Below are 19,869 nucleotides of genomic sequence, written 5' to 3'. Positions count from 1 at the left end.
GATGATGTCAAATCGCCATCTCGACAGAAACACGCTACTGCTAGCGACTCGAAAAAGGACCGCTTACAGGACTCACGTGCTGGTACTTCTAAGGACAGACACTCGGTGAAAGAAGAACAAGAACAGCACGAAACGCATGTTTTAGCCGACATTCCCATGACCGACTCGAACGCTATGAACACGGATAAAAACGCCTCTCAGACGGAAGGACCGTCAAAGCGTAAATCACTTGATCGACCGGAATCCGATGCTGTTGCTGATTCACAAAGCGCTCCTGATGAGACGGCTGAACAAAAAGCCGAGAAAGGAAAACAAGAACGGCTAGCAGAGGAGGCCCGGGTCGCTGAAGTAGAAGCAGCTCGAGCTCAAAAAGAAGAAGAGGAACGAGCAGCTCGTTTGGCCCGTGTAGCCCAGGAGAAGGCCGAGGAAGAGCGCAAGCGAAAAGAGGCCGAGCAACGACGGGTTAAGCAAGCCGAAGACGAACGTCAGAAGCGTCTTGAACAAGAAAGGCAGCGACTTGCCAAACTTCGCAGGGAGCAGGAAGAGCATGAGCAACGACGGCGAGATGCACTTCCCAGTCGACTCTGTATAGCAGCCAACCTTGTCGGTTCCAGCGACCCTCAAGCACGCAGCCATTTGTGGTTAAAGAAATTCATGCCAGTGGTCACAGCAGAAACAAGACAGCTTGATCCTGGTTGCAGTGCAGACGCTGCAAGTGAACGATGGGTTCCCAACTATCTCGTTGCGCCCCTGCTAGCCACGAATGACCTTCAATTGTCTCAATATGCGGGCTGGGAAAAGCGGGACGTAACGCCTCCCCAGCGGATGAACCTATGGCGAGTTACGCGGCGGATGCTTATGCAGGCGGATGATACCGAATTTTTGACGGCGTCATTCGGACAAATCATGCAGAAGGATAGCGAGACCCGAAGCAAGTACTTTGACATGGAACATGTCTTTTGGGTTAAGGTAATGATGCCTACAATCTCATAGTAGAATCTGTACTAATTTTGACAGCTTTCCGACTTCATGGACCTCGTCCCTCACATCCCGCATCTGCACGGCTTAGACATCCAGTTCTTGAAGATGCACATTGACCAAGAACCGAGTCTGAACGCCTTTCAGCCGCCCCAAACGAATGGGATTCATGGACCGCCGCATGCCGAGAATTCTGGACTTTACGAGCAAGGCTTGACGAATGGCTATGGACACAGCCGGCCGAGTACATATGTCTGATTCTACGTCTTCAGTCCGCATTACTTGTACAGGTGGACGATTTTCCTTGCATGTATGACTATGATACCTCTGTTGTCACGCGATACACGACAAGTAGTTGGATAGATGAGCAGCCAAGCTGCCGTACTCCTGAATACAATTCAAATCAACGCGCAGTAGTCAATTGCCTGCCTGTACACAGTAGGTCGCTCAGTCGTCAATGTCACGTGATTACCAACACCGCGCACGTGATCTAACTAAGCCGTAGGGCACACGGAGCCAATCTAGGCGAGCAGCGGAAATTAGCATCACATCCCACAATCCAGTCCACCAGATCAAACCTCAACAACCACCACTCTTCGAGGATATTCCGACATCTTCAAGTCTCAGAAACACAACATCAAAATGGTGCGTACACTCAACCTCGCAATTGACGAACCCTGCCATGCCTTTCCCACCAAACAAGATAAAACATAACTAACATAATTTTTCCCAATAAACAGTCGGACGGAGAAGAGACACAATCTAACCCCCCCGTCGCCGCCGAGGAGGTCGAAGTCCCCGCCGAGTCCGGCAGTGGCCAGATGTCCGTCCTCGACGCGCTCAAGGGCGTCCTCCGCATCGCGCTCATCCACGACGGTCTTGCCCGTGGTCTCCGTGAGGCCGCTAAGGCGCTAGACCGCCGCCAGGCTCACATGTGTGTCTTGAACGAGGGTTGCGAGGAGGAGGCCTACAAGAAGCTTGTTGTTGCCCTTTGCTCCGAGCACAAGATTCCTCTCATCAAGGTTCCTGATGGGAAGATGCTTGGCGAGTGGGTTGGTCTTTGTAAGTTATACACTTGCAAAAAAAAAAAAAAGTGGTTGGGAGGTGGGAAATGGATGGATGAGGCTAATTGTATGTTTGTGAAATAGGCCAGCTCGACCGCGAGGGCAACGCCCGCAAGGTCGTCAACTGCTCTTGCGTTGTCGTCAAGGACTGGGGTGAGGAGAGCCAGGAGCGCTCTGTTCTCCTCAACTACTTCCAGACTGAGCAGTAGATTGCTTTCGCCACCGATGGCTTAAGCGCTCATGGTCCGATTTAAATTCGACAGTTACGGATGGGTGGAATCTACGTGATATGAAATGGTGGGATGGATTTGTCGGAGGGATTTAGCTATCTGTCTGCTGGCGGGGATGTTCGGCCAGGTCATGTCTTTAGAAGTTCTGTCTCTACGTTTTTACCGCCTATCGTGGTTGTTGAGGATCGAGAATCTACTCTCACCGGACAATAGAATGGGTTGAACCGAAGCATTACTGTTCTCTTTAACTGTAAAGTCGAAATAATAGTTCGTTCATTGTAATATATATGAATAGATCTCAGATGCTAAGAACTGGTTGATGAAAAAGGTAAATACAATGATTGAATGTGAATTCGACAAAACAGACAGATAACACCAGCTATGCGAATGGTTGTATCATGACACGGATACTCCGAATCCCACGAAACGCCTAGTATCAAGCAAAGCAAGTCCTGTGGCAGGAGCAGAACTAACGGAAACTATACGATGGCCTAGTCATCTTTTTCATCTGCGGTTTCAAGGATAGCTGCTGATACGGCGAGCTGCCGGGGTCGTAGTAGAGACCTTCGATGCTGCCGCTCTCGCGGTGAAGAGAGATGTAGTAGAAACCTGAAATCGTGAGACCCTGGCGGGCGTCTGTTGGGGTGATGAAGCATCGCTCTGAGAGTTGATGTTGGTTAGCTAGATATGCAAAGATTGAGAATGATACGATAGGATAAGTGTACGAACCCTTCCACCTCATCAGAATCCACCCCTTGCAGAGCTCTTCTGTAATCCACTTTCGCGAGACAAGATTCCGCGTCACTTCTTCGTCGCTGAGGTTCTTGAAAGGCTGTAGTTCCCGCCAATATGTGCTGTCGATTTCAGCGTCTGCTTTAAAGTTCTTTGTCTCGAGTGTATGCGAGTTGAAGTCGATGATCTCACCCTCTAAAAACGTCACAATATGTGCATCATGTGATGGTGAGGATTTGTCGGGGATATTGTACGCTTCCATTGTCCCTGAAAGTGTCATGTCATGTGTGTTGATGTCGTGGATGGTTACTTTGACCGGCCAGTTCTCGTCCTTGCCGCTCCCTATATTGTAGATTTGGCCCGCGAAATATCGTCTTCCATTTTCTGTTTGGATGCTGATGCGACTCTGATCACTGCCGTTGACGATCATCGGGTCGTTCGATGACGAACTGGGGCCCTGCTGAGGGAGAATAACGTTCGTGCTGCTTGCGGCTCTCTGAAACCCTGAGAAGGTCATGCCTGGACGAAGCCATGAACACTCCGGCGGTGGACATAATGAGGATGTGTCGAGGATGAAATCGTCCTTGTCCCAGGAGAGAAGATCTAGATGTTCAACAAATCCCCCGGCGGATGCGGATGTCAAACTTTCCTCAAAGGAATTGGAATAGCGTAACCGGTCTAGGTAACGGATGGTCTCTTTTAGTCGAGGGCAAGGGGGGTTCTCCAAGTACATCTGTCGGTGGGCGCTGACCCGCGCGCGAAGGTCATTATGCGTTAGAACGCGATGCGGCTCGTTGCGACCGCCGGGAAGAAACCGATACGGCCTCGAAGCAGACGGTGCGCTAGGCCGTTCTCGTGGTTCTTCTGCACGGTCGAGTAGGTAATCCTGAAGCGTCCGTGTCCTAGAGAACCTGGGTTGGCGTGGTGGTGGTATTGAGTGTGGTAGAGGTTCTATTGTTGACCCTGGCTCACTCGGCCGGTTGTTATTCTCTGTCGGATCGAGGGGGTTCGCCTGGAGGTTCCTCAGTGCGTCGCGGCGAGCTGAGCGCCTGGAATTACTGCGTTCGGAGAGTCGTCCAAGCCATGAAGTGAGCGCATTGCTCTGAATCGGCGGATAGGGGATTTCGTCGTCTTCGTCATCAGATGCTGGCGCCCACCCATAGAGTGTACGGGGATTCGAGACGCGACCTTCGTAGTTGGGGAGGTTGTTGTTATTCATGGTACCGTAGCTCTCTTCATTCGGACCGGAGCGCTGGCGACGCAAGATCGGTATGCGACGGTTTATTTCAACCGACATGCGCAGATTGGCATCATCGACGTCTATTGGATCGGCATCGAGCCCGGCCAGGATCTGTTGTCGGCGGCGGATCTGGCGACTTATTAAGGAGGAGGGAGGGTCGGGCGGAGACCGCACTCGAGACCGTAAAAAGCTCACGTTGTCATTGTAAGCATCGTCAGACACGGCGGCGGGGAGAGACTGAAGCGAGGATGTTGGAGCCGATGGCGATCGGGAGGAGGCATCCTACAGAAGAACGACAGATAAGTACAGCTCATGACGCAGTGTGGATGAAACACGATCAATATGCAAGATAAGTCTCCTGCGATATTTCTATGAGGAGGCCCAGGCTCCGGAAGAACAAATAGAAAGACGTACAGAGGGCGAATTGACCGGGGGCATGATATCCGGGGTTATCGGGTTGGTCGTGAGGAGGCGCAAAGAAAGTGCGCCCGATGGAACGGGGCATGCAGTGGAGGGACCGACGATAAAGATGAAGGGATGAAGCGATAATTCAAGGATAGAAAGGTGGAAAGCGAAGGAACAGAGGACGAGAGGAGCCCAAAGACCAGGCGATGGCGGAAGAAAAGAGGAAGAGGAGGAAGAGTGTATTCAACTCTCCAGCTTGGCCGACTCTGAAACCGAACCTCTCGACTCAACATCTGATCCTCTCACCCGAACCCCCAATTTTGTATACAACTCGTGCCATCTTTCTGAACTGGTCAATCTTTTGGCAATCCCAACTCCGCGCAATCATGACCTTGCAGCGGCCGAACTCAAGTTCATGACGTCCTGATTTCTCCGCTCACGGCTCCATCGCCCTCCGCGCAAACCATCACCAGACATCTGCTTCTCCATAGTGTCAACAAAGCCGTCGACCATTCTTGCACCTGCGGAGAATGTGCACTGAATTGCTCCACCGCTAGTTCTCATTAGCGCGATCCTCCCGATGCTTTGTCCGACTATACGAGGTCTCTGCCAGAATGTGCCCCATGAGCGTCCCATTTCTCCTGAACGGTACAATATGGCGTCACCCTTCGCATGTCGCACAGTTCCACTTTCTCGATGAAAGTAAACCTGCCGAAAGAGTGCGTATCTCGCATCGACATGCGTTTGCCATTCTCGTCGATGAAGGCAGTTGAGGTCAAAGCAATCAGAGCACCATACGTACCTGAATAGGCTGGGCTGCCGCAGAGCTTGGGCTCCTTGTTCGTTAATCTTGACGCCGAATATCGTGACGAGCACTTTGTTTGTGCCTGACTGGGTGATGCCTACCCTTCGAGATAAAGATTGCAAGGAGACTCTGTTTTGGGGACCATTGAGATGAAGGCAACGGACGACACCAGCTGGTCGGACTCCATCGTCAAACGTCTGGAAGACACCGAAGCATGCAATGTCCCCACGGCCATGACCAGTCAACACGCTGGGACTTCACAGCTCGGCTCACATCTAGGAACTATCCTCTCAAACGTTCCAGATGCAGCAAGCAGGCACATCCTGTCTTCTGCTCGACCAGGTGCGTGGGTGTATTCGCGGCGTGCGAAAGATAGCTGACTCCTCGAGGACGTCGCAGTTTAAATCAATTTCGATAGCCCGCTTCTTCCGGAATCATATCATCTTAAATTGAGGCGCAATAACTTTCCGCACGGTCCGATTTGCTTGCTGGCATAATGGACCTTGCGCCAAACTTTGTTCTCCGGGAAATACGCTTGTTCCGTCAATGGACCTCGCTGAATCCTGGCAGTGGGCATTCTCGCCCGAGGTATGTCGATTAACCAGGAGTCTAGCTTATTGGCTATGATGCTGAATGGAACGTCATCTGGTTGGACTCAGTCTTAACATTCGTCCATCTATATTGCCCAACCGGTCTCTAATATGTACACTCTATCCGACTATGTACACTCTATACCCAAGTGATTCTAAGTGCTCATGCCGCCGCGCGTTTAGCATTCATCTCATCTGCCCGCTTTATGCAGTCCAAGACAGTGCCCCAAAAAGCATTCAAATCCACTCCACGGGGGATGCAGACACCGGTAGGATGACTGGTGACTACCGAGCGACCCAGAGATCCGACCAAAGCGACGTCCTTTCCATGAAGACCATCGGTCACAACAGTGACGGCGAACCTCTCCCCGTTGCGGTCGTCAAATCGCACCGTCCGCTCAGGATGCTTACTAGCGAATTCCGGGTTGAGTGTGGAGATGATCGCGGCTACGGCGAGAGGATCGTGTAATGGCGGTCCTGTTGTCAAACCAAATACGGTTTCGTAGGTCGACGCGAAGAAGACGAGCAGCTCGTAGAGCATCTGACGGAGTACGGTTGGGGGAGTAGATTTATCACCGTCTCCGTGTAAGATGCGACTTTGTACCTCGCGCGTGCCGAGAACTTGGTGCGTTAGGTCTAGAGTCATCAGGAAGGTCTTGGGCGCCAGGACTTCATTGCTGAAGATAGATTGGGAGGCTTCCGGATCACACTAGAGAATGATAACTGTTAACATCATGGAAACAGGGAGGATTGCTCGTTAGACAACATACATAGATGTTGAACTCTGCTAACGGGGTCACATTCCCAATCCTGTTCTCATGCCCAGCTACGTGGCTTATCGGGGCATCCGCGAAGCCATCCCCAACACCACCGCCCATTATGCTAAGACCCTTAATATGCACCGCAACCTCCGGGAAGGTCGCGAATAGCAAGGCAACATTGGTCAAAGTGCCCGTAGCAATGACCCAAGCTGTGTCCGGGGGCTGGGCCATAAGAGCGTCGCGCATAGCAAGGATGGGATTCTTGTCAGTGATTGGACTCCTCGAGGCCTTGGGAAGAAGCTCAGTGCCGTCAATTCCAGAATCGCCTGCAACTCACCAGTGCGTCGATTAGCTTACTGTACGGATAGTTCATGTCGGGGTCACTGACCGTGAATGTTGGGAGCATGCACTGCCGGTCTGCAGAATGGCTTCTTGGCCCCCGGATAGACAGGAATATTTGGCTTGCCAATAGCTTCTAGCACTCTCGTGGCATTGATGGTGGTGTTTTCCAGAGAGGCATTGCCATGGATTGTCGTGATACCCAGCAAGTTCAAGGAGGGGTGGTGAGCTGCAAGAAGAATTGCGAAGGCATCCTATAGCTCAACATATATTAGACCAGATATTCACTAGCTGAGCCCCATGTCAAACGTTGAATAGCACTTACATCGTGGCCTGGAGAGCAATAGTCAGCGCATGGATCGACAGCGGGCTATAGATAAGGATAGAAGACGGGCGACAGACCAGGATCGCAGTCGAGCCAGAGGGGAATTGGGCTGTCTGTTGTGGTAGACATAAGTGATTATTATAGGCTCGAAGGATGATATTATGATTAGGAACATGCAAAGCTAGATTGATGCTTGCAGCTTGGAGTGTTTACTCTGGAGTCTGGAGTTGGGGATGAGGAGGCGGGGGACCGATAAGCGCTTATCAGTCAGCCCTAAGCCCTAAATTCCGTATCAGGACAAGCTGTGACGTTCCATCGTCGCGTCTCCGCGCAGTTTATGATCTACAACTGCAGATTCCCATGCTGCTGCATCGGGCAACCCGAGTCCCTTACTTCTCGATTGCCTCAAGCTCACTCTGCGCTTCATCTGCGATGAAATGACCGCCGACCCAGTTCCCTCGGGCCTCCACCCTTTCTCCCACCTTAAAGCGGGCCCAACCACTTCCAGCTCCAGGTCAATAGCCGTCCCAGCTTCCCCTACCACCGCATCTACAACGCAGCTTGCCCACCGGAGCCAGCATCTGAAGAGTACCGGTCGCGATGAGCAACTGAACGGGATAAGTGACAAGGCTACGATCGCCTTGATCCGACGCGTGCTTTGTCCTCAGGCGGGAAGCTATGGCGGTGCCACTTCTCCATCTGCTCCAGAGGAACTGTTGCCCCCGCTTACGAGCTCGAATGACGTGGACCGTCAGCTCTACGCTCTCATCGCCATCATAATCAAAGAATTTATATCTTCCTGGTATTCGAAGATCACGCCCGATCAGGCTCTTATCAACGAGGTGCTTCAGTTGGTTGCGCACTGTACTCGAGCCCTTGAGCAAAGGTTGAGGGGGATCGATATTGCACAGCTGGTCCTGGATGATATCCCTGCCTTGGTAGAGGCGCATATAATATGTAAGTATGCGTCACTGCACTGGATGCTGGGGAGTACGACTGACCATGGCAACTGGGACCAGCATATCGCCTTGCTAAAGAGCAATCCAAATTGTCAGGGCTAACACCCTCCTCTCGAGAGATTTATCATGCCTTGAACCCACACCCAGGTCTCTCGCCTGTTCCAGATACTTCTGATTCGGATCGAATATCCCAGCAGCGGGACAACGAAGCCATTTACCGAAGGCTGTTGGTAAGCGGCGTTCTAGCTGTTCTTCTTCCGACTGAGGATCTCGAGAATGCAAGCTTGCGGACTTTATTGAACGATATTATAGCAGACCTTATTCTGGGAAACGAAGTGAGCGACAGGGTATGCGAAGGCTGGTTTCTATGGGAAAGTACGACAAAACTACTCGATGTGCTCTCAAGAGATAGCGCCGGGCATGAAGATGATGCAACAAGAACAGAACCAACTCGACCAAACCGATTACATCAATATGGTCTGCTTTCAAACATGGACAGCGGCAGCGAGGAGCCATCTTCGACCACCCAATCACAAAGCCTTAGCTGGATTTGGGACATCCTCCAGTACGCCTTTCTCGGATACGTGACTCTACGTTTTGTTGTAGCCGGACTGTTTCGCAATGCATCCACGGCTCCAGGGGTAACATCTTCGCGCCCAAGCCCTTTGGGCAGCCTCGTTGACGACTCCGAGCTATTTACGAAACCTGGTGACATCAGGAAGCGTCCGGTGCTCGATTATCGGGTCTTTGGTATGTTGTCGCAGTTGCTGGGTATTCCTCGGCGAATGCCATGGTTAGGAGGATTGTTGGCCCTTGTCCAATACTTACTCCTGGCGGGTCCAGGAAGTGTGGGAGGCAGTGGCAGTATTCTTGATAGGTGAGTCGCTCTTTCCGTGATTTGGGATCCTGAACTCCTTTTCCCTTCTACCCCTTCCGTCGTCGCACCATGTTGCCTTGTATCACGAGTTTATCCACATGGCCCGGACTTGTCATGACGAAGGAGTCGAATGAAGTCAAGGGCAGTTGACTCTTGAATCGAGAGCTATGGGCGAATAGCCTAGCGCACAAGTCGTATGTGGTTGGATCTCCGAACGATGATCTACGAAATGGCGCCTGGCAACTGCTTTCTCAGACCGGCGGTTTCGGACGAGTCATTGGAAGAAGGTCGAAGACCAGCGGGACGTCAATGCAGCGGATTTACATTGCTCGCATGCTGCATCGATCACTTGATCTGCTGGTGGATGCACGGCGCATCCTTCGCAATCAGCAGCAACCGGCGCTCATTCGCTCGTACAGTCTGGTATCGTGCGTTACAAGCTCTGACTCCAAAATACCGTCATAAAACCGTGGACGTATCGCCAATACGAGAAACGAAGGGAGGTCCCCGACGGACCCCTGGCCAGTCTTCGGGATCATTGCTCAATCTGTGCAGGCCTTGATGTCTGTTTTGTGCCGCAATATTATGGCCGCCACTTGTCTAGGCCCTTACTCTTCAAGGGAAAGAGCATCGATATTCCCCTGTTCGCCAATTGGCTGCGTCTCGATAGACGATATTTCCTTTGGACTTTGCCCAGCATCCGATCTTTGTTGTTGCTCAATGCTCAGGAGGAATTGGTCAGGCCCGGCCCTTTCCGTGCCGTGCTGGACCCAATCTTTCGCCGCCCGTCACCGCTCTGAAGAAGCAGTTTCCCAGCCTCTCAAACAACGCGAACAAGAAATTTGGGGAAACCCTTAATTTGTCAGTCTCGCGGATTAAGGCTCGGCGGGCATCCGGCGGGGCGCAATTGCTTCCGAGCCACTGCTCCAAAAGCTGCCGAAAATTCTGACATCGATATCACGGACACCCCACGGCGATCCCCCAACAGGAAAAGGTCTTCACTAGCCTTGGGGTCTTTGCGTAAAGAGGCCACTAGGATTGTGCGTTTCGCTTGCATTTTTCTCTCTCGAGCCAATCAGCGAAATCCTCGCCCATGGATTTTCCAAATTCAACATGCAGCCGAGGATTGTTTCATCGAGTTCAGACCTGACGAGTAAGCCTATGATGGCTGGCGAAAACGTGCCCACCCATGGCATGCTCTGATTGACGATGCAGCACCGAAGAAAAATCCTTCTCGATTCGGGCATTGAGATTCGCCGTCAACGCCTCCATCGTGGAGTGGCTTCTCACCCGTGCCCATTACTGGCCCAAGCTTCTCGATTGGGTCTGTCAGGCTGATCCTGTTCGCTCCCGCCCGGCGCACATCGAATGATGAAATACTTCAAAGGCAATCTTATTGCTATTGTGCTACTGCTCAAAACGGACGAAAAAGGAGGGGACGAAAGCATCCTTGCAATCAGGGAAGCACCTACCAAGTTGTCAGGGCCTCGAACTGCTTCTCCACATCCGTCGCCCGCTTTTCTTGCATTCGAGTTCGCCTCTCTCAAGAACGACTTCAACGGCCTATGACCATGCTTTCTCTTGAAATTCCGGACGTCGCTAGCGAGCATCAGCCGAGAAAATGCAATTTTTACTGACTGACTTGATTCTCGACACTAGGTTTCTCCGCGAAAATATCGAGCAGTATGTCCTGACCCCCACTCTGTTACCCAATCTCCTACTTGCATCGCGAGAGGCGCTTTTTCCGCATAATACCCGTCCAAATTCAAAACCTGGAGCGAGCGTCAATCGCATCGAGGTGCTGACGTCTCCCCCGACTTCAATTCCACCAACCCCAGGAGGCGCACAGCCGACACCCATCAAAGATACGCAAACAACTACCGCGTCGGGCGGCAATGCAATAACGCCAACCATTATAGCGACGGCGACTACAGCGGGATCCCCTCCCTTGTCGCCGGATCAGCAGCGGCGTCTCTCACCCGCCGAAATCGCCTCAATAAGGCGAAAGTGTGCCCTCGGCATCCTGTCCCTCGTTCCTCGCCCAATCGTGCGACGTGTACTTGGGCTTCCAACTCAAGCAGGGACTGGCTCTGGCCCTAGGAGAAATTCCACACACCCTGAATCTCCGACTCAATCTCCGACCAGCCAGGTTCCGGAGTCTGGGCCTGGCACTAGAGAAATCGACCACCATCCTTCAGACAACGAGGCAAAATCTGCTAGCGAGCTTTCAGGCATCGACGGTGACGCGGACTCGGAAGAGCTGTTTCTTGTTGAGGCGATCGAATCCGAGATCCTGGATTTGTTCGCGGATGAATATTGTAACAAGCATTTGGTTTACTCGATCATCGAGACCGTGCTCACAAAGCTCCTGGCTGAGCTGTCGGATCGTAGTATTACTGACTTAATGGAGGACAGGGGAGTCTTCATTGGCTGATTCAATCACTCAGTCCTATGAAAGTATTAATGTCTATACTCAATGCACGATTAATGGAATATCAGTATAAGCTACGAAGCTCGGGCCTATCTGTGGGCTGAGGAGGAAGTTAGGCTACGAGCGATACCGTGCGTACTGATAGTGTTAGCAAGGCACATCCAGACCCTCCGATAAAATCGGATCTACTGAGTCAAAACACCATATCTATAACCATCTGAATGAACTCTTCATTATCCATTATCAATGATCAATAATGCCAATGATGTTAGTCGGCATTGACAGACATACATAATTTTGTTACCCGGGTAACCAGCGCCAGCGCCAGCCACAAAGCAGGAAACCAGGAAACGAACCCCTCAAGGCTCAAGGCTCAAACAAGGTCAAGAACAAAGAAACAATGCAGCTGCAAGATAGAGTTCCTGCCCTTCCAGAGGTGCAGCTATCGAACCGGCATCTCGCTTCTCCGAACATAGTGGTAATGCACTACTGCAGCCCAGCCCCAGCCCGGCCTGCCTGGCCCGGTGGTGTTCTGTAGAGGGCTGGCTGCTTCTTGGGTTCGCGGCGTGCTGTGGTGAACCGTGGAGTATTCGAAAGTTGGAACTGTGCCTGAGGTGGCGGGTAAGTCGTGACTGACTCGTACAGTCTAGACCAGATCGGAAGAGAGAATCGAGTAGATTTGCTCTTGCGAAGATCCTCAAAGTCAAAAGAGACTTGGCTTGGTGAACACGAGCATCTCAGGGACGATCTCGGTCACCTGACCATAGAGCTAGGAGGGCGCCCTTCTCTGCGCTTATTTTACATTCGTAAGAGGGCTAGGTCCACACTAGATAATAAGGTACATAAGACCTTGTCAGAGGTACTGTCGGGTACGTGACAGACGCAATGGGTGGAGGGTGTACAAGGTGGATGCCTAGGTACCACCTTTGTACCTTGACAGGCCGATCGGGTAGATGTACATGACAGCTCATGACGTCTGTCCAAGTGGACTAGCCCAGGCTCTAAGCGCGAACTGGTGTTTAGAAACGGACTCAAGGATGCATCGGTCAGTTCGTAAGAGTACGAGTGACGCAAAAAATACGGTGAGGACAAGGTACTTCTGCACCCAGGCGCTGCAGTTGGAGAAAAAGAAAATATGACTGTAGACGGTCAACTTGCGGCGGGCCCTTGCTGGAGCCGCGCGTGAGAAGATAGATAGACAATATGATGGATACGAATAAATAGGTGGACAGACGGTGTGTCAGGAAATGAAATGAAGAGTAACAATAGATAGCACAAGCAGGGGGAATCAATGCAATCCGGGCGAGCGGGCTGGTTTAAATGGATGGATAGATTATGCAGGAAATCAGGTATGCAAACAAGAATAAGAACGACAACAAAGACAAGGAATGTGATGATCAAGCTTCAGAATTTCAAAGAAAGAACAAGATTGGTATAAATGCAAGTCAGAAACAAGAAAGATGGAAAACAAACACTTCAACAAATCGCGCCAGTAGTAATAATGTATCCGCCAATATCCATGCATCCTATATCTGAGGAGCCGTAGTGTAGTGTAGTCCTCCGTAAACATCGTATAGGTGTAAATGAGGTCGCCCTCGTAGTATCTTTATCGCCGGTCCGGTTTTGCCAAAAATCCAGCAAAATGTGCAGTGCAGGTGCGTAATGAAACAGTGAATCGGTTGTAAACAATAAGCCAAAAATTCCAACATGCGCAAAATTAACGTAGCTAGCCACTCCAGGAATTAGAGAGAGAAAGAGATCGTATAGTAGAAGAAATATGGGCCAGGAAGCCGTGCATCACTGTCAATGCGACTAGATGCGGATAGTGCGATCACCCGAGATTGTGAACGCTTTGTTTCTTGACGAGGCGAGGTTGGTGAGATTGAGATCCGTCGTCATGCTCATCGATTCGAGTCAGCCCTCCCGGTAGAGTAGGTGGCTGTTGAGCTTTGGCGAGTTCTAGTCTCTCCATCAGCTTCCCCATAGTTAAGTAGTCCTGGGGCCCGAGTCCGGACGGCTGATGGTCGAAATAAGTCAATACTACCCCCAAGGCTTTACGGGCTTCATCCTGAGTCGGTGAGCCCGGAGAGCTGATGGGAGAGACAGTCGTCGACTTCGAGAACAGCGGGGGATAGATAGTCTTCGCTCGGATTTCGGGGTTGCTTCGGTTTCGTTTGATCGTGCCTGAGGATGTGTCAAGGTTGAGTGAGGTTTTGTGGTCCTGTTCTTCCCTGACAGGGTCTTCCATTGCGGCAGGCAAGAGTCCCTTCATGGCTGATGTTGGCTCAGACGGTTCGTCCTTGCACATGGTAGCTGGCTCGGCGTTGACGAGTGGGAATGTCTGACTTCTCGGTCTGCTCGAATTGGCGTCCGTAGGGGAGATGCGGGACTGACTTGAAGGCGTGAATGGGCTCTCGGTAAGAAACGTGGATGTTGGAGAGAACGACGATGCTGTATCAAGGGAGATCGAACTCTTAGAATGCGCATGTTGGAAGTCTATTCCGAGATCCGGGGGTCCAAGGGAGATGCTTCCTCTGATATTCTCCTGACTTTGAGTGGGGGACAGAGGCAAGGGAGATACAAATCCCCCAGTGGGCGAAATGGGCGAAAGCACAGTAGGGGATTGCACCGCAGATGCCAAAGCCGAGTCAATACTCAAACCAGTCGGGCTCTCCGAGTCGCTCTTTGCTCCAAAGGAGCCCTTTCGAGCCTTTGCACCGAGCAGACCATTCTTGCGCTTGAGCTTTTCCAGAAAGCTGTTGCTGAGGACTTTATCCCTCCCATCAACACTGCCACAAGAGTTGTAGAAGATGGAAGCCTTGATTCTGATCTCTTCGTCGGTCAAATCATGCCCTTTCCGTAGTTCATTCTTGATCCAGTTGGATAGAGCCTTTTCGACATCAGGAACCCGGCCTTTAGCTTTCCTAATCGGTGACCGGCTCCCATCCTCATAATTGAGGTGCTTTTCTCTTTGCCGTAATACCTTTGAGACGGTGCTATAGAGCTGTCAGAAGACGTCGGCCTTATCCTGCAGATGCAATTCACTTTACCTTCGTTCAACACCAAATTTAGCTGCCAATAATTAGTCTCTCTCTGGTCCTGAGCCGGAGAAAAAGTGCAAACAGGGACTCACATGCGATTTCAGTTTGCTTAGCGTTTGGGTACGCCTCAGCATATTCACACATCCGCCGCCGGTCCTCATCAGTGAGGGTTTTCCGCGGCGTCGAGTTACCCGTAGATGACCTCCTAGGCGGCGGAGCTGGAGCAATTGGCGAGACAGAAGGGGCGATTGGAACCGCGGCAGTCACCGGAAGCTCTGGTGCCTGGAAAGGCGGTTGACTCGCAGGCGTAAGCATACTCGGCCAGGCGTTGGAAGGCACAGTCATCGGCAGCGGCGCATAAGGTGGCGGTATTGTGACCGGGTACGAGGCATCCATTGGCACTGTTCCGTAATGGAAACCGTGATATTCCATTGGCGGCGAGTGTTGCTGAGTTGGATGGAAGTCGCCCATGTCCGCCCAGGGCAGCTGTGTGAAGCCACTGTCGTGCGGATGAGGAGTCTCCGCGTCCATGGCTGAGAGCTGGGGAGACAGTGCGAGGCAAGGCGGAAGGAGTCAAAGGGAGAGAAAGGGTGAGAGTCGGCGGAGGAGATGGCGGACTATAAGCTGCGCCTCAGAGAGGAAGAGAGAGACGCGTGAGGGGAAACGAGGAGGATGAAGAAAAAGCAAAGAAGGAAAGGCCGGTACGAGCAGGAGTAGGAGTAGGAGGAGTCGGGGGAGCAAAAGCAGTCTAGAGCCAAGACAAGTAAAGACCAAGCAGATTATACATGTTCGGCATTGAGCAGCAGATATACAACGGACAGGAGCAGGAGCAGGATCAAAAGAGCAGGTTAGAGAGTCATGAGAAGAACTAAGCAGAGTTATCGCAAGGCAAAAGGAGTAGTGTATGCATACAAGAATGCCTGTGTACAGGGAAAGAAGGAGCAGAAGAGGCGGGGGGAGGAACAGCAAGAATAAGGCATGGACTGAGTTTTAAAAACGGAAGGGACTGGTCACTGTGGCTCTGGACGGCCGATCACAAAAAAGAAAAGGCATCTGCCCTGAAGTACGATTGAAGAGGAGAAGTGGCAGTGGTAGACTGGTAGTATACGACAGACGCTTGGGTAGTCGGACCAGGGCTGCGATTGGGCTCGACAGCTGTGGATGGTGGATGGTGGAAGATGGAGAGGCCGGATGGTACCTCTCGTGCTACCCCGGCTATTCTCTTCTGGATTCTGAATTAGATTATTTCTGCTCTCTTGAAATTACAGCGGGTGCAGAGAGCGAACAGGAACGAAGAGTCGCTCTTCTGGGCCCCCATTGGCCACGCCCAAATCCTCTGCAGCAGAAATGGTGGGGGAGGCTAGAGCTGATTGGCTCACTCCAGATTGAAGAGCAAGGATCTGTTTCTGTGCAAATACGGCATTCGTACAGTACGTGACCACTGCGTGCGTCCTGCGCCGTGTCAGGTACCGTTTGATTGTATACTGACTCTGGCGGTTACACCGAAGGCCATGTCGCTGAGGCTTGAGCCTTCTGAGGCCTTGACTCGAGGATATCGATTTCAGTAGAGCCGAACAAGGGCTGAACAAGGAATGATTTAATCCGAGAGCGAGCTGCGAACCACAGAAAGCTGCCCGCCATCGCCATCATAATGCAATTATCTCCCCCTTTCTCCCCTTCTCTCTCCTCTTTGCCTTCTGACGCATTTCCCGCTTCTGGCGGCCAGCTTGCCGCTATTACATAATCTCATAGTGTCTGTATGACTGTATGACACGGTCCCTCGCGGTGTAACTCCAGCAACTCCACCCATCAGGCGTGAAGATCAAAACTGAAATTGTAGGAGACGATCGTCCTCGGTCAAGAAATCTAGCGCCATAACTCGCTGAGCTCACGGATACATTCCCCGTGAAGGACTTAGCTGAGAAGCCCAAGATGAGTCTTGCGCTTTCGACGGACGGGGAGCGGATCGCGGGAGACCGGTGAACTTAAAGCCCGCATGACATACCGGAAGGAAGACGTTTACTTTGCAATCTGCGCGGGCTCGAAAATACAGTTGAGTCAAAATCGTCGTTACTGAGGGGCAGTCGCTTCCATCATGAGCAAGTCATACATACACAAAGCTCCAATGTTTTGTCAATCGGATGGTCAACGGAGTGCCACGGGCATGTGAAGACCGGCTTAAAGATAGAGAGGCGCTTTTATCCATCAGAAAACAACCTTTCTGAGGCGTCGAGGAATTAATGGGCCGGCCAGTCGTTCTCTTTATCAGCGTTCGATTGCATTTTCGAGGGAGCGGCAAGAACTAAGACCCTAATTGGCGGCCTATCGACACATCGAGGCTCGAGCTTGTCAGATTTTGCGCAGCAGCGTGATGGGAGAGGCAACGATGATATCCATCCGGGCCTGAAATGATCCCCTCCCTGCTTGAAGGCCGAGAGCGGCGGAAGAGCTCACTCTCGGTACTCAGGTTGAAATCCTCCATCAAGAGCCCAGTCTGGACTAGCGTTTGTCAAGCTGATAAGTTAACCAGTCTAACCATAAAGTAAGCCTGATCTGCGACCATCGTACTTTGTCATAAGAGAGGGAAAGCCCTCACACGAATCAGGAGCCCTGAAATGATTTCAATTTCTTATTCGCAACGAACGCTGACCGAGGATTGGAAAGGAGGCTCGGCCTATCATGAAAGGCACAGGAAGCATGGTTCCTTCAGAGGGTAACACTAGAGAGACAAAGTCAGTTTAGCGCTGGCTGGAGCCTTTCAACCTTGAAGGTTGGGCTTGATCGAATTCAACAGAGCTAGGACCCCATGCTCCACAAGGCCCGCTGCGGTCCACTCCGGGCCGCCAGTTTAAGCTACAATCTTGATAGTCACAGTATTTGCAGGTTTCTTTCGACAATTACAATACGCCGTCTGAGTATCGCAACTGAGCCTTCTCTGAGCCGGGATCCCCGGTCATATCTCCACGTTCCTGACCCAAAATCTCATCCTATTCGTCTAGTTGGGTGTTCGTACCTGACGATTCTGACTGAGACGATGTGTAAATGCAATTCAGGGAGCTGATGTCTCGGTGGCGTGGGCAGCCTTACTGGGGCTTAAGCAGCCAGCCATTAGGGTGTCAAGGAGCCGCGCTTCATCCTGATCGGGTAATTCTGTTGGCGGAAACGTGACCAGGGTTGCCTCCAATGAGTGGTCTGGCCTGCATTCCGGCTGACCACGAGAGCTATCAGCCAGGTCAGTTACCGAGATCGATAGACCGCGAGTATTTTACTCTCTATGTCACGCCTGTCTCAGAAGCAGTGCTGATTGTGGCTTCCGCGCCTCTATAGGTAAGGCGTTAGGTCTGAGTTATCTCCTTGCCAAGGCCCCCTGGGTCATCCGAGGTTGTTGGCGGCTAAAGCCTCCTTGTTGAATGTCTTGTATCAGATCAAGAGTATCGAACGCTTTGAGTCAGATTTGCTTCAGATGTTCAGACTACAGTGTAGTCTACCATTGGTTCAGGTCCAAAGTCGGCGGATACCATTTCCACAACAGGGTAGTGAGGATTGCGAACCTCGGGAGACTTCTGAGGACTGGAGGGGTTATCAATCCGTCTGATGGATACGAGACATGCTCGCAACGTCGCTCGATCTTGACAAAGAACAACAACCAGTCGGATGTCGAGATGCAAGAGAAACACTCGTCCTCGTCGTCTTCCAGAAACTGCGCCGAGTTACACCACCTTAAAGCCCGCGGCTTAAACTTCGGAATAAAGTACGGCGTATGCGGATATTGATCTGGTGAGAGCTGTAACTGCAGAGCACATATCCGACCGCTACTCCGTGGTTGCCGACTTGCTTGACCTCTTGTCGCTGCTCCCTGGCTCTCACAGCGGGAGTACTTTGTAGAACGACATCAGTATATTTCCAAGAATAGATCTGCCAGGTACGACTCCATGGCAGCATGTCAGTTTGCCTTATTGAGCACCCTATAATCGATAGGTTAATATCCCCAGTATGCAGAAAGATATATGTTATCGAGGGCCGCTAATAATACAAAGTGTACCCTAATCTGCATGCTCATCCAGACAGTTCGGCTGCCGAGGCCATCTAGAGCGGGGCTGCGTTGTCGTCATCTCGTTAGCCGTCGATAATACTATCTGTTATATATTCGGTCGTGCTAAGAAAATTTAGCCAGGCCGATCTCGCTTGAATCCTCGAGGATTAATGGCATCAGGCGACCAAGAGGACTACCCGCTGCACTATGGTATGACAATTGATCAGGCCCAGATCTGGCCGCAGATGAGTCGAGTCAATATAGACAAATCGACATGTCTCACGAAACCTTCGATACCGCGAGCCAAGCGACCATGACCAATCATTGAATTGTCTGCTCATGCATTTCGGTACTTCTTTCTCTCTTTTTCACGGAGTCCTTTGTACAAGTGCAATGAGCATTGTCGGAGGCGCAACCACTTAGCCGACTCCGAATCTATTACTCGGTATGAGCCTAGCCCGCAGGATCCGCGATATCCAAGGCAAAAAGAAACCCAAGCGACGTTCCCGCGGTATCCAGACTCATCAGGGCAGCTTCACTTCAAGACGGCATAAGGGAAGCACACCTTGAACAGACTGTGTACCTGCTTTGGTACCTAACTTGATTGTCAGGGTCAGGCACCCAATCCGATGGCCATCTCTGCCGTCCGAAGACACCATATGGATCTTCAAACACTCATTAATATCGCGTAATGTTAATACAAAACTTACCCGTGGATATACTTTGGAAACTGGACGAGGTTGTGTATTCGTGACGTTGTGTCAAGGTGATTTTTGGCGCATACATAGGGCAGAGCTCTGGAACGACAAAGTGTGACTTGAGCAGCAAGGCGACTCCAGTCTCCATTCCCTTGCATACTCCGTAAGGAACAGGATCATATCCGCCGGAGTCGGTGAGAAAATTCCCCGCGTGAATCAAGTCTTGAATCGCGACTCTCCCCGGAGATGGATTGCCTGATTCGCGGTTGATGGAGGTACCATGGCAAAGATAATTCCTGGTGTAATTGATAGGTCCCCGGGGAGCTATGACTGATGAAGATGATCCGAATAGCCCTGACTC

The 19,869-nt window shown here is 51.5% G+C and overlaps 4 protein-coding genes across 4 annotated transcripts; 2 read left to right on the top strand and 2 right to left on the bottom strand.

Annotated features, from left to right (window-relative positions):
- The first annotated feature begins 1,391 nt into the window (after positions 1-1,391).
- BDV17DRAFT_103222 (40S ribosomal protein eS12) lies at positions 1,392-2,524 on the top strand. Its single transcript, XM_073753713.1, has 4 exons — positions 1,392-1,416; positions 1,484-1,623; positions 1,719-2,030; positions 2,127-2,524. Exons 2-4 carry the CDS (start codon positions 1,621-1,623, stop codon positions 2,274-2,276), a joined length of 465 nt encoding a protein of 154 aa, XP_073614789.1. The 5' UTR covers positions 1,392-1,416; positions 1,484-1,620; the 3' UTR covers positions 2,277-2,524.
- Position 2,525: 1 nt separating this feature from the next.
- On the bottom strand, positions 2,526-4,874 carry BDV17DRAFT_103296 (GID4/VID24 family protein). Its single transcript, XM_073753714.1, has 3 exons — positions 4,659-4,874; positions 3,002-4,602; positions 2,526-2,932 (listed from the first exon to the last, which is right to left on the bottom strand). Exons 2-3 carry the CDS (start codon positions 4,299-4,301, stop codon positions 2,742-2,744), a joined length of 1,491 nt encoding a protein of 496 aa, XP_073614788.1. The 5' UTR covers positions 4,302-4,602; positions 4,659-4,874; the 3' UTR covers positions 2,526-2,741.
- Positions 4,875-5,850: 976 nt separating this feature from the next.
- BDV17DRAFT_265041 (uridine-cytidine N-ribohydrolase) lies at positions 5,851-7,675 on the bottom strand. Its single transcript, XM_073758126.1, has 6 exons — positions 7,547-7,675; positions 7,470-7,477; positions 7,194-7,398; positions 6,815-7,131; positions 6,114-6,753; positions 5,851-6,042 (listed from the first exon to the last, which is right to left on the bottom strand). Exons 1-5 carry the CDS (start codon positions 7,596-7,598, stop codon positions 6,208-6,210), a joined length of 1,128 nt encoding a protein of 375 aa, XP_073614787.1. The 5' UTR covers positions 7,599-7,675; the 3' UTR covers positions 5,851-6,042; positions 6,114-6,207.
- Positions 7,676-7,826: 151 nt separating this feature from the next.
- Positions 7,827-11,963, top strand: BDV17DRAFT_265040 (PXA domain-containing protein). Its single transcript, XM_073758125.1, has 3 exons — positions 7,827-8,426; positions 8,489-9,305; positions 10,965-11,963. Exons 1-3 carry the CDS (start codon positions 7,907-7,909, stop codon positions 11,737-11,739), a joined length of 2,112 nt encoding a protein of 703 aa, XP_073614786.1. The 5' UTR covers positions 7,827-7,906; the 3' UTR covers positions 11,740-11,963.
- The last annotated feature ends 7,906 nt before the right edge of the window (positions 11,964-19,869 follow it).

The sequence above is a fragment of the Aspergillus undulatus genome (assembly GCF_047715775.1).
Source record: "Aspergillus undulatus strain CBS 261.88 unplaced genomic scaffold BDV17scaffold_29, whole genome shotgun sequence".
In the NCBI taxonomy this organism is placed as follows: Eukaryota; Fungi; Ascomycota; class Eurotiomycetes; order Eurotiales; family Aspergillaceae; genus Aspergillus; species Aspergillus undulatus.
Note: the sequence above shows the minus strand (reverse complement) of the source record. Positions and strands in the feature narration are given on the sequence as shown.